Source organism: Triticum urartu, chromosome 2A, assembly GCF_056163025.1.
Source record: "Triticum urartu cultivar PI428250 chromosome 2A, HENAU_Tu73, whole genome shotgun sequence".
NCBI classification, from domain to species: domain Eukaryota; kingdom Viridiplantae; phylum Streptophyta; class Magnoliopsida; order Poales; family Poaceae; genus Triticum; species Triticum urartu.
The window spans coordinates 36,629,159-36,644,023 of NC_141874.1; the positions used below are offsets into that span (position 1 = coordinate 36,629,159).

Genomic DNA, 14,865 nt, shown 5'->3' on the forward strand with positions numbered 1-14,865 from the left:
CTATACTAGTTGCATAATTTCAGGGCATTTCTCTGATAAACTAATTACTGAAAAAGGTTATCATGAGTCAATGACTTCGATCCCGGAATTGGTCTTAAAGAGCACATTCAGCTAAATTTGCGCACTTACGAGATTCCATCGGAGTTTGGGCTTCTGTAGCTTCATTCTTAAAAAAAGAAAATTCTCTGCACTACGGTGCTACTTGTTAGATCATATTTTCTGCTTGTTTCATCATGCACATGGAAACATTAATTGACTTGTCACTACTGAGTACTGACCACTACCACAAATCTGTTCCAGCATTCAGTATACATGAGTATAGTATATGGTGAAAAATCACAAAACTGGCCCTTTGGCCGAAGTTCAGCACAAAATGGCCCTACATGCATGACGCCCGCACCCGGGGTGCCATGCTAGACAACATAACGCCTCGGTCAAGGGCGCCATACTGGTCAGCGCTGACTGCCACGTCGGCTTGGCCTTGGGCCCATGACACCTTGGCCCAGGGCGCCATGGGCTGTACCACGACGCCCCGGCCCGGGGCACCATACCCCTTCACTACATCGCCGCCCGAGCCCCTCTCCTCTTTGTTCGTTCTGTCTTTCCTCTCTCTGTTCTTTCCCCACTCCATGGCGCCCCTGAAATCGCCCCTCCCTCTCCCCACTCTAGAGCTGCGGATCAGAGCCGAAGATCGGTGGATCCGGTTTCCCTTCGAATCCTGAAGGTATTCTCCTCCCTTTCCCCTCTATCTATTGGTTGAAATCTCTCCATTTGATTGATTTGGGTGAAACCCTAGTTCATCTTTTTGTTGAAATGTATAGTGGATTTTGCTGTGATAATGTAGGGATTAGTGTGATTTAGGATATGTATGGCTTACAATATGTATGATATAGGTTTATTATGAAAGTGCTATGAATTTGGTTAGGATATGCACGCACATATATATGGTGTATGGAAGAATTAGTGCAAATATCTGGTGTATTATGTTGTAGAAAATTATATGCACATATATGGTGTATGGAAGAAGAATTAGTGTAGAAATTTTGCACATGTATGTATGTTTTTGCACTAATGCAGATATTTGCAAATGACAAAGGGGCTTACCATATACATTTGTAATTTGCAGGATGGCTTCTCTTATCCATCCATCATATGGTCAATTGCATCGTGGACGGTTCATGGCAGATGAAGGAAGGGTTTTTGATCAGCTTCACCTGAGGTCCGGTTCGGTTCATGACACTCGTGTCTCGTTCATGGCAGTATGACGAGCGATACACGGAGTATATCCGGAAGACCGGGCTTCTCCCTTTCATCTCACTCGTGTCTCGTTCGATGCCGAAGATGAACCCTTGTGCGATCACGACACTCGTTGACCGATGGCGCCCTGAGACACATACTTTTCACTTCTATGCTGGGGAGATGACTGTCACTTTGCAGGATGTTTCTCTGATCACTGCACTTCCCATCAAAGGAAAGCCTATTTGTCTTAGCATAGATTCAGATGGATGGCGTGAGATTATGGTTGGACTCATAGGGAGGGAGCCAGGGGGATGCCCGGCTGATGCGGACGCTGAAACAGTGCAGCAGTATACCAGGGCATACTTGTGGTATGTAGTCAGCCGGACTCTTTTCTCTGACGGCACTGGCGTGAACGCTTTCTTTATGTGGCTTAAGCTGTTTGCTGGGTGGGAGCATGGACTCAGTTGGGGTACGGCGGCATTGGCTTATTTGTATCGTCAGGTAAGTAGTTTTTCTTATAATATTGTGTTCACCATGTAGAAATTTTCTCTAGTTTGTAATGACATATTTCTTGTTTGTGTGTAGCTGGATGAGGCGTGTCGTAGGGGCGCGAATCCAAGAAACATTGTAGAGTCAAAGGAAGCCAACATCGGTGGTCCGATGCTTCTATTATCGATCTGGAGTTGCGGGCACTTGCCAGTGGGGCGGCCGACACCAAAGGCTTACGACTGGTGGGATGATCGTCATGACCCGGACCGTATGCCTACATGGGCATATAAGTGGGACAAGGTTGAAGGTTTTGTTGGCAGTTCAAAGACTATGTATTTGCACTACTGCAACGAGCTTGACATCATGACCCCGGAGCAGGTATCTTAGTAGCCTCTTGCTTCGTCTCTTCGGTTTGTTCGGTTTTCCAAAATTCATACTAACAATGTAGTTTTTTCTTAATCTTTGTTTATAGGTTACCTGGGAACCATACGGAACGGAGGGCAATATTGGTAGGGGAGCTGGTTTTATTACTTTCAGACTTAACCCAAAGTGTCTATAGGAAGCACACTTATGGCGGATGTGTTGCCCGTTGATTTGTTATTATGCTGTTGAGTTTTATCAGCCACAATGAGTTATGACACAGTTTGGCTTATTTCAAGAGACCCCACCGAAGTACAAGGACACTTCGCTACATTTGCATAGGTAAGTGCTTAGCGGCGACTAATGCTTTCTCCATTGTTTTCAAAATACTAACAAAAATGCAATTGTCAAATGCTATGCAGTCTTGACAAGATGAAGCAGAAGCGTATAAAAAATGGGATCGAGAGCATGACATGTATATCTAGGAGTTCAAGCACAAGCTCAATAAGATTGAGCTTTCATTGCGTCAATCGACTTCTAAGCCTCGCCTGCGGCCTTTTGATACGGAAGCATTCAACAATTATCTTGTGTGGTTTCGTTCTGTTGCCCGTACTCAACTTAACGCACCCGTATTTCAGCCAGGGGACATATTACATGAACCTAATCCAGGTTTTGATCGGATGGCCAATATGGAGTACAACATGCTTATTAGAGATGGTAGACGGTATGAATTGGCGCCAACTATCCGCTTTGTGGTAAGTTACCGTTATATCTATATGCTTGCCTACATTGTGCCAAAATGATTTGTCCTATTGTGTCCAACAGCAAAACGAGCTCTCGAAGCATGTGAACGACGCCGGTGAGGCACTCAAGTACCCTCCAGGTGAAGAGTCGTACAATAAGCTTAATGCTTTTGTTGAGGTATGACATTTGATAATTTGTTTTTCATACACATTTTTTAGGCATATCTCCTTACTTCATGATATGTCAATTTCATAGCAGAGCAAGTCTTGGGCACGTGGTCTTGGTGCTCTACTAGGCTGCCGCTCCACCGATGTCGCCGTCCCTATAGCTTCGAGGTCGAGATCATCATCCAGCGGCACTCAACAGCAAGGCGAAGAATCGGTTGATGACATGGAGGAGGAGGGGGATGAACAGACGCATGATGAGATTAACACCTCGCAGATGCCCGATGCGCCTCAGCCTAGTCAAAGGCGTGGAAAGTATACTCCGGGCAAATACGCAAGGAAGGCACGTAAGGACCCGGTGATCGAGGCCGCCTCAGAGGAGGAGGAGGAAGAGGAGGTGGAGGTGCCGCTGCAGAGGAGAAGGCGCTTAGTGAAGGGGAAGGATGCTGCACCGGCTAAGAGGGGGAAAGGAAGGAAATAATGCATTTGTCTTCAACTTTGTGGTGAACTATGTATGAAACTAGATGCATTTGTGGTGAACTATGTATTTGTGGTGAAACTTGATGCATTTGTGGTGAAACTTGATGTACTTGAAGCATCAGCAAAACTTGGTGTATGATGAAGGAAATATGCCCTAGAGGCAATAATAAAGTTATTATTTATTTCCTTATTTCATGATAAATGTTTATTATTCATGCTAGAATTGTATTAACCGGAAACATAATACATGTGTGAATACATAGACAAACAGAGTGTCACTAGTATGCCTCTACTTGACTAGCTCGTTAATCAAAGATGGTTATGTTTCCTAACCATAGACAAAGAGTTGTTATTTGATTAACGAGGTCACATCATTAGTTGAATGATCTGATTGACATGACCCATTCCATTAGCTTAGCACCCGATCGTTTAGTATGTTGCTATTGCTTTCTTCATGACTTATACATGTTCCTATAACTATGAGATTATGCAACTCCCGTTTACCGGAGGAACACTTTGGGTACTACCAAACGTCACAACATAACTGGGTGATTATAAAGGAGTACTACAGGTGTCTCCAAAGGTACATGTTGGGTTGGCGTATTTCTAGATTAGGTTTTGTCACTCCGATTGTCGGAGAGGTATCTCTGGGCCCTCTCGGTAATGCACATCACTTAAGCCTTGCAAGCATTGAACTAAATGAGTTAGATGCGGGATGATGTATTACAGAACGAGTAAAGAGACTTGCCGGTAACGAGATTGAACTAGGTATTGGAATACCGACGATCGAATCTCGGGCAAGTAACATACCGATGACAAAGGGAACAACGTTTTTGTTATGCGGTCTGACCGATAAAGATCTTCGTAGAATATGTAGGAGCCAATATGGGCATCCAGGTCCCGCTATTGGTTATTGACCGGAGACGTGTCTCGGTCATGTCTACATTGTTCTCGAACCCGTAGGGTCCGCACGCTTAAGGTTACGATGACAGTTATATTATGAGTTTATGCATTTTGATGTACCGAAGGTTGTTCGGAGTCCCGGATGTGATCACGGACATGACGAGGAGTCTCTAAATGGTCGAGACATAAAGATTGATATATTGGAAGCCTATGTTTGGACATTGGAAGTGTTCCGGGTGAAATCGGGATTTTACCGGAGTACCGGGAGGTTACCGGAACCCCCCGGGAGCCATATGGGCCTTAATGGGCTTTAGTGGAAAGGAGAAAGGGGCAGCCCAAGGTGGCTGCGCGCCTCCCCCCTCCCCTAGTCCTATTAGGACTAGGAGAGGTGGCCGGCCCCCCTCTCTCTCTTTCCCCCTCGGGGAATCCTAGTCCAACTAGGATTGGGGGGGGGGGAGTCCTACTCCCGGTAGGAGTAGGACTCCTCCTGCGCCTTCCTCCTGGCCGGCGGCCCCCTCCCCCTTGGCTCCTTTATATACTGAGGCAGAGGCACCCCAGAAACACATATGTTGATCCACGTGATCTATTTCTTAGCCGTGTGGGGTGCCCCCAGCCACCATAGTCCTCGATAATACTGTAGCGGAGTTTAGGCGAAGCCCTGCTGTTGTGGTACATCAAGATCGTCACCACACCGTTGTGCTGACGGAACTCTTCCCTGACACTTTGCTGGATCAGAGTCCGGGGATCGTCATCGAGCTGAACGTGTGCTCGAACTCGGAGGTGCCGTAGTTTCGGAGCTTGATCGGTTGGATCGTGAAGACGTACGACTACATCAACCAAACGCTTCCGTTGTCGATCTACTAGGTATGTAGATCACACTCTCCCCTCGTTTCTATGCATCACCATGATCTTGCGTGTGCGTGGGAATTTTTTTGAAATTACTACGTTCCCCAACAGTGGCATCCGAGCCTAGGTTTTATATGTTGATGTTATATGCACGAGTAGAACACAAGTGAGTTGTGGGCGATATAAGTCATACTGCTTACCAGCATGTCATACTTTGGTTCGGCGGTATTGTTGGATGAAGCGGCCCGGACCGACATTACGCGTACGCTTACGCGAGACCGGTTCTCCCGACGTGCAGCCACGTAAAACTTGCAACAACAAAGTAGAGGACGTCTAACTTGTTTTTGCAGGGCATGTTGTGATGTGATATGGTCAAGACGTGATGAGATATAAGTTGTTGTATGAGATGATCATGTTTTGTTGAAGTTATCGGCAACTGGCAAAATCCTTATGGTTGTCTCTCTATTGCATAAGATGCAAGCGCCCAATAACTGCTTTACTTTATCGCTCTGCGATAGAAATAGTTGCAAGAGCAATTGTTGGCGAGACGACCACGTGACGACACATTGATATAGATCAAGATGATGGAGATCATGGTGTCATGCCGGTGATGATAGAGATCATAACAGTACTTTGGAGATGGAAATCAAAGGCGCAAGATGATGATGGCCATATCATGTCACATATTTTGATTGCATATGATGTTTATCTTTTATACATCTTATTTTGCTTAGTTTGACGGTAGCATTTTAAGATGATCTCTCACTAATTATCAAGAAGTGTTCTCCCTGAGTATGCACCGTTGCGAAAGTTCTTCGTGCTGAGACACCACGTGATGATCGGGTGTGATAGGTTCTACGTTCAAATACAACGGGTGCAAAACAGTTGCACACGCGGAATACTCAGGTTATACTTGACGAGCCAAGCATATATAGATATGGCCTCGGAACACGGAGACCGAAAGGTCGAGCGTGAATCATATAGTAGATATGATCAACATAGCGATGTTCACCAATGAAACTACTCCATCTCACGTGATGATCGGACATGGTTTAGTTGATTTGGATCACGTGATCACTTAGAGGATTAGAGGGATGTCTATCTAAGTGGGAGTTCTTAAGTAATATGATTAATTGAACTTAAATTTATCATGAACTTAGTCCTGGTAGTATTATGCAAATTATGTTGTAGATCAATAGCTCGCGTTATTGCTTTCATATGTTTATTTTGATATGTTCCTAGAGAAAAATTGTGTTGAAAGATGTTAGTAGCAATGATGCGGATTGGATCCGTGATCTGAGGTTTATCCTCATTGCTGCACAGAGGAATTATGTCCTTGATGTACCGCTAGGTGATAGACCTATTGCAGGAGAAAATGCTGACGTTATGAACGTTTGGCTAGCTAAATATGATGACTACTTGATAGTTTAGTGCACCATGCTTAACGGCTTAGAATCGGGACTTCAAAGACGTTTTGAACGTCATGGACCATATGAGATGTTCCAGGATTTGAAGTTAATATTTCAAGCAAATACCCGAGTTGAGAGATATGAAGTCTCCAACAAGTTCTATAGCTAAAATATGGAGGAGAATCGCTCAACTAGTGAGCATGTGCTCAGATTGTCTGGGTACTACAATCGCTTGAATCAAGTGGGAGTTAATCTTCCAGATAAGATAGTGATTGACAGAATTCTCTAGTCACCATCACCAAGTTAGTAGAACTTCGTGATGAACTATAGTATGCAAGGGATGACGAAAACGAATCCCGAGCTTTTCATGATGATGAAATCGATGAAGGTAGAAATCAAGAAAGAGCATCAAGTGTTGATGGTTGACAAGATCACTAGTTTCAAGAAAAGGGCAAAGGGAAGAAGGGGAACTTCAAAAAGAACGGCAAGCAAGTTGTTGCTCAAGTGAAGAAGCCCAAGTCTGGTCCTAAGCCTAAGACTAAGTGTTTCTACTGCAAAGGGACTGGTCACTGGAAGCGGAACTACCCCAAGTGATTGGCAGATAAGAAGGATGGCAAAGTGAACATAAGTATATTTGATATACATGCTACTGATGTGTACTTTACTAGTGTTTATAGCAACCCCTTAGTATTTGATACTAGTTCAGTTGCTAAGATTAGTAACTCGAAACGGGAGTTGCAGAATAAACAGAGACTAGTTAAGGGTAAAGTGACGATGTGTGTTGGAAGTGGTTCCAAGATTGATATGATCATCATCGCACACTCCCTATACTTTCGGGATTAGTGTTGAACCTGAATAAGTGTTATTTGGTGTTTGCGTTAAGCATGAATATTATTTGATCATGTTTATTGTAATACGGTTATTCCTTTAAGTAAGAGAATAAATTGTTGTTCTGTTTACATGAATAAAACCTTATATGGTTACACACCCAATGAAAATAGTTCGCTGGATCTCGATCGTAGTGATACACATAATCATAATATTGAAACCAAAAGATGCAAAGTTAATAATGATAGTGCAACTTATTTGTGGCACTGCCGTTTAGGTCATATTGGTGTAAAGCGCATGAAGAAACTCCATGCTGATGGGATTTTGGAATCACTTGATTATGAATCACTTGATGATTGCGAACCATGCCTCATGGGCAAGATGACTAAGACTCCGTTCTCCGGAGCGAGCAACTGACTTATTGGAATAATACATACTGATGTATGCGGTCCGATGAGTGTTAAGGCTCACGGAAAGTATCGTTATTTTCTGAATTTCACAGATGATTTGGGCGGATATGAGTATATCTACTTGATGAAACATAAGTCTGAAACATTTGAAAAGTTCAAAGAATTTCAGAGTGAAGTGAAAAATCATCGTAAAAGGAAAATAAAGTTCCTACGATTTGATTGTAGAGAATAGTATTTGAGTTACGAGTTTGGCCTTCAGTTTAAAACAATGTGAAATAGTTTCACTACTCACGCCACCTGGAACACCATAGTGTAATGGTGTGTCCGAACGTCATAACCGTACTTTATTGGATATAGTGCGATCTATGATGTCTCTTACCGATCTACCACTATCGTTTTGGGGTTATGCATTAGAGACAACTGCATTCACGTTAAATAGGGCACCATCTAAGTCCGTTGAGACGACACAATCTGAACTATGGTTTGGCAAGAAACCAAAGTTGTCGTTTCTTAAAGTTTGGGGTTGTGATGCTTATATGAAAAAGTTTCATCCTAATAAGCTCAAACCCAAATCGGAGAAATATGTCTTCATAGGATACCCAAAGGAGACTGTTGGGTACACCTTCTATCACAAATCCGAAGGCAAGACTTTTGTTGCTAAATTCGGAGTTTTTCTAGAGAAGGAGTTTCTCTCGAAAGAAGTGAGTAGAACTTGATGAGGTAACTGTACCTCCTGCCTTATTGGAAATTAGTACATCACAGAAACCGGTTTCTGTGACACCTACACCAATTAGTGAGGAAGCTAATGATGATGATCATGAAACTTCAGATCAAGTTACTACTGAATCTCGTAGGTAAACCAGAGTGAGATCCGCACCAGAGTGGTACGGTAATCCTGTTCTGGAAGTCATGTTACTAGACCATGACGAACTTGCAAACTATGAGGAAGCGATGATGAGCCCAGATTCCGCAAAATGGTTTGAGGCCATGAAATCTGAGATATGATCCATGTATGAGAACAAAGTATGGACTTTGATGGATTTTCCCGATGATCGGCAAACCATAGAAAATAAATGGATCTTCAAGAGGAAGACGGATGCTGATAGTAGTGTTACTGTCTACAAAGCTCGACTTGTCGCAAAAGGGTTTCGGCAAGTTCAAGGGATTGACTACGATGAGACCTTCTCACCCGTAGCGATGCTTAAGTCTGTCCGAATCATGTTAGTAATTGCCGCATTTTATGAAATCTGGCAAATGGATAAACAAAACTGCATTCCTTAATGGATTTATTAAGAGTTGTATATGATGCAACCAGAAGGTTTTGTCAATCCCAAAGGTGCTAACAAAATATGCAAGCTCCAGCGATCCATCTATGGACTGGTGCAAGCATCTCGGAGTTGGAATATACGCTTTGATAAGTTGATCAAAGCATATAGTTTTATACAGACTTGCGATGAAGCCTGTATTTACAAGAAAGTGAGTGGGAGCACTACAACATTTCTGATAAGTATATGTGAATGACATATTGTTGATCGGAAATAATGTAGAATTATTCTGCAAAGCATAAAGGAGTGTTTTGAAAGAACTTTTTGAAAGAAAGACCTCGGTGAAGCTGCTTACATATTAAGCATCAAGATCTATAGAGATAGATCAAGAGACTTGATAAGTTTTTTTTCAATGAGTACATACCTTGACAATATTTTGAAGTAGTTCAAAAATTGGAACAGTCAAAGAAAGAGTTATTGGCTGTGTTACAAGGTGTGAAATTGAGTAAGACTCAAAGCCCGACCACGGCAGAAGATAGAAAGAGAATGAAAGTCATTCCCTATGCCTCAGCCATAGGTTCTATAAAGTATGCCATGTTGTGTACCAGATCTATTGTATACCCTACACTGTGTTAAGCAAGGGAGTACAATAGTGATCTAAGAGTAGATCACTGGACAGCGGTCAAAATTGTCCTTAGTGGAATAAGGAAATATTTCTCAATTATGGAGGTGACAAAAAGGTTCGTCGTAAAAAGTTACGTCGATGCAAGTTTTGACACAGATCTGGATGACTCTAAGTCTCGATCTAGATACATATTGAAATTGGGAGCAATTAGCTAGTGTAGCTCCGTGCAGAGCATTGTAGACATAGAATTCGCAAAATACTTACGGATCTGAATATAACAGACCCGGTGACTAAAATTATCTCACAAGCAAAACATGATCACACCTTAGTACTCTTTGGGTGTTAATCACATAGCGATGTGAACTAGATTACTGACTCTAGTAAACCCTTTTGGGTGTTGATCACATATCGATGTGAACTATGGGTGTTAATCACATGGTGATGTGAACTATTGCTGTAAATCACATGGCGATGTGAACTAGATTATTGACTCTAGTGCAAGTGGGAGACTAAAGGAAATATGCCCTAGAGGCAATAATAAAGTTATTATTTATTTCCTTATTTCATGATAAATGTTTATTATTCATGCTAGAATTGTATTAACCGGAAACATAATACATGTGTGAATACATAGACAAACAGAGTGTCACTAGTATGCCTCTACTTGACTAGCTCGTTAATCAAAGATGGTTATGTTTCCTAACCATAGACAAAGAGTTGTTATTTGATTAACGAGGTCACATCATTAGTTGAATGATCTGATTGACATGACCCATTCCATTAGCTTAGCACCCGATCGTTTAGTATGTTGCTATTGCTTTCTTCATGAGTTATACATGTTCCAATAACTATGAGATTATGCAACTCCCGTTTACCGGAGGAACACTTTGGGTACTACCAAACGTCACAATGCAACTGGGTGATTATAAAGGAGTACTATAGGTGTCTCCAAAGGTACATGTTGGGTTGGCATATTTCGAGATTAGGTTTTGTCACTCCGATTGTCGGAGAGGTATCTCTGGGCCCTCTTGGTAATGCACATCACTTAAGCCTTGCAAGCATTGCAACTAAATGAGTTAGATGTGGGATGATGTATTACAGAACGAGTAAAGAGACTTGCCGGTAACGAGATTGAACTAGGTATTGGAATACCGACGATCGAATCTCGGGCAAGTAACATACCGATGACAAAGGAAACAACGTATGTTGTTATGCGGTCTGACCGATAAAGATCTTCGTAGAATATGTAGGAGCCAATATGGGCATCCAGGTCCCTCTATTGGTTATTGACCGGAGATGTGTCTCGGTCATGTCTACATTGTTCTCGAACCCGTAGGGTCCGCACGCTTAAGGTTACGATGACAGTTATATTATGAGTTTATGCATTTTGATGTACCGAAGGTTGTTCGGAGTCCCGGATGTGATCACGGACATGACGAGGAGTCTCGAAATGGTCGAGACATAAAGATTGATATATTGGAAGCCTATGTTTGGACATCGGAAGTGTTCCGGGTGAAATCGGGATTTTACCGGAGTACCGGGAGGTTACCGGAACCCCCCGGGAGCCATATGGGCCTTAATGGGCTTTAGTGGAAAGGAGAAAGGGGAAGCCCAAGGTGGCCGCGCGCCTCCCCCCTACCCTAGTCCTATTAGGACTAGGAGAGGTGGCCGGCCCCCCTCTCTCTTTCCCCCTCGGGGAATCCTAGTCCAACTAGGATTGGGGGGGGGGAGTCCTACTCCCGGTAGGAGTAGGACTCCTCCTGCGCCTTCCTCCTGGACGGCGGCCCCCTCCCCCTTGGCTCCTTTATATACTGAGGCAGAGGCACCCCAGAAACACATAAGTTGATCCACGTGATCTATTCCTTAGCCGTGTGCGGTGCCCCCAGCCACCATAGTCCTCGATAATATTGTAGCGGAGTTTAGGCGAAGCCCTGCTGCTGTGGTACATCAAGATCGTCACCACGCCGTTGTGCTGACGGAACTCTTCCCCGACACTTTGCTGGATCGGAGTCCGGGGATCGTCATCGAGCTGAACGTGTGCTCGAACTCGGAGGTGTCGTAGTTTCGGTGCTTGATCGGTCGGATCGTGAAGACGTACGACTACATCAACCAAACGCTTCCGTTGTCGATCTACTAGGTATGTAGATCACACTCTCCCCTCGTTGCTATGCATCACCATGATCTTGCGTGTGCGTAGGAAATTTTTTGAAATTACTACGTTCCCCAACATATGAAACTATGTATAAGGTGGTGTATGGAAACTCCAGCAGCAAAACTTGGTGTACAAAAACTCCAGTAGCAAAACTTGCCAGCACGACACCCTGGGCTGGGGCGCCATGCCTATTGCCAGCACGACGCCCTAGGTCAGGGCGCCATGCTTGTTGCCAGCACGGCGCCCCAGCCCAGGGCGCCATGGTCGGCGAAAATGGCTAAGTCCAAATGAAAATTGCTTCTGATGTTGGGGGTGCCATGCAATTTTTCTTGGCGCCATGTATGACGCCCTGGCCCAGGGCGCCATACTTACTAACATGGCGCCTTAAGCTAGGGCGCCGTGACCTGCACTTCTCTATTTTTTGCCTGTTATGTGGTTTCTGTTTTTTTGTAACTAACATGGTTTCAGTTTTCAACCACATAAGTTCACGACATACATTCAAAAGGTTCACGACATACATTCATTCCACACATACATTACTTTCATGACTTACATAGTTCAACCACCCAAAAGGTTCACGACATACATAAGTTCGACCACCCAAAAGATTCATGACATACATAAGTTCGACACATCATTAGTTTCACACCCCAAGCCAATAAGTGAAGCCTCGACCATCACCATCAGCACGACACGTCCTCGAGCACCACCATCACCACGGCCATGTCCTCGAGCTCCACCGTCACCATGGCCACGTCCTCGAGCACCACCGTCACCACGGCCATGTCCTCGAGCACCACCGTCACCACGGCCACGTCCTCGAGCTCCACCGTCACCACAGCCACGTCCTCGAGCTCCACCGTCACCACGGCCACGTCCTAGAGCACCACCGTCACCACGGCCACGTCCTCGAGCACCACCATCACCGTGGCTAACACCACCATCACCATCTTGTTTTGATCTCTTTCTTTTGCCCCTTGAGCTACAACCTCTACTATTGTGCCCCTCGTTGTTACATTCACCGCAACGGTTGATATCACGAGGCTCTGTGAAATGTTGGCTACCCCATTCCTTACGGAATCCACCACCCCAATCATCCATGTCACCCAAGAAACGCTTTGTCTTCCGTCTTCCACGTGTCACCACCTTCATTTCCAAATCAGGGTATAGTGGGGTTCCATGGTATTCCGGCCATTTAGATTGGTCTAGATAGGGATGAAACCTCGCAGCCCATGTTTTTTTGACTGCATTGATCGAATACTCCTCCAATCTTACATTGTTGGTCATGTTGACACTCACATTTCTAGTGCGAGATGCAGCCAACAAGTGAGAGCTCGGGAGATGATACAACGTAGGCCTCTCGCATGAACACGCGCCCATCTTAAGATAAACCTTGAAGGATCCACCTCCATATCGCACGTCGTCACGCGACATTCCACCGTGCTCATCAACTTGGTAAATCAATTCTATGTTGTCAAAGGACTGGACTTTGTGTGAATCCGCCTTCCTTGCTTGGTATTCCATCCAATCGTCGATCTTTGGTGGATACTTGTACATCTTTTTGGCCTTGTTTTTCCCGCACATCAAGTTGGATGTTTCTTCACTATACTTTTGAAAATAGACATTCAACTTCTGGATTGTATACTCTACTATTGCAGTCACCAGCAATGCACGGACACCCTTTAGCACCATGTTGAAACATTCAGCCATGTTGTTTGTCATGTCCCCGTACCTCACTCCATCGTTGTCAAAAGCCCGTGCCCACTTTCCTTTATCGGCAAGATTCCTATTTAGGAAATCTTTGCCACCATTGTTTTCTTTGGCATACAATTTGTCCCACAACTTCTCAAAATGTCTAGTGGTGAATGCGAGACAACAATCATGAAGAAGGTCAGACAATTCCTTGTCTCCACATGCTCGGTAAAAGTTGGAAACAAAATGCCTCATGCACCACCTATGGTGCACACGAGGATGTCCTGGAATGTCAATCTCCACTGCATTGAGTATCCCTGGGTGGCGGTCCGAGATGATGCAAACCTCTCTTTCGGGTCCAATTACCTTGGTCCTCACTAGACTAAGAAACCACTCCCAGTTGTCATTGTTCTCCGCCGACACCAAAGCAAACGCCAATGGAACCAATTTGTCACCACCATCATTAGCCATGGCGATCAACAATGTTCCCTTGAACTGGCTAGTCAGAAATGTGCCATCCATGGACATAACCGGCCTATAATGCTTGAAGGCCCTAATGCATGGCTCAAAAGTCCAGAATGCACGTCCAAATATACGAACGTTTGCATCGTTGTATATCCTTGTTCCCACGCCATCTGGCTCCACCATATAGTACATGCCAGGATTTTCTGCCGCCATCGCTTTCAACACCATCGCGAGGCGGTTGTATGATACTTCCCAACCACCATACAATATCTCAAAGGCAGCTTGCTTGGCCTTCCATGCCTTCCCATACTTCACCTCATACCCAAAAACCTCCTTCACCATCTCCATCAAAGCCCGAATGGGATATGTCAGGAGTCTCTTTATGGAGGCTGAAAATCGATATGCAATGAATTTGGAGGTCAATTGACGGTGCTCATCCTTTACATTAGCATTATCAATATCCTTGCCACTACATCGATGGTCAAACACGGAACTTGTAATCTTCCATTGTGGCCCGCCTTTGACACATCTTGCATGGATAACCCAAGGGCAATGATTCTTGTGTTCCTCACATTTGACCACATAACGCACTTTCGAGTTTGACTTCTCCACAATGAATGGCCGATGAAACTTAACCGTGTAGTCCTTGGCCCATATTTGAAGTTCTGTCAAGCTTTCAAAGATTGTTCCTTCACTAACACCATACACACTTGCTTTGGTATCTCACTTTGAAGTTAACCTTGGTGCAAGAATTTTACTTGTGCCACCATCAACAATCGCCTTATCGGCTAGGC

The 14,865-nt window shown here is 44.2% G+C and overlaps 1 protein-coding gene across 1 annotated transcript; it reads right to left on the reverse strand.

Annotated features, from left to right (window-relative positions):
• Window positions 1-12,597: 12,597 nt before the first annotated feature.
• On the reverse strand, window positions 12,598-14,419 carry LOC147983338 (uncharacterized). The gene is made up of 2 exons (XM_087540695.1): window positions 13,190-14,419; window positions 12,598-12,792 (listed from the first exon to the last, which is right to left on the reverse strand). Exons 1-2 carry the CDS (start codon window positions 14,417-14,419, stop codon window positions 12,598-12,600), a joined length of 1,425 nt encoding a protein of 474 aa, XP_087396821.1.
• Window positions 14,420-14,865: the final 446 nt, after the last annotated feature.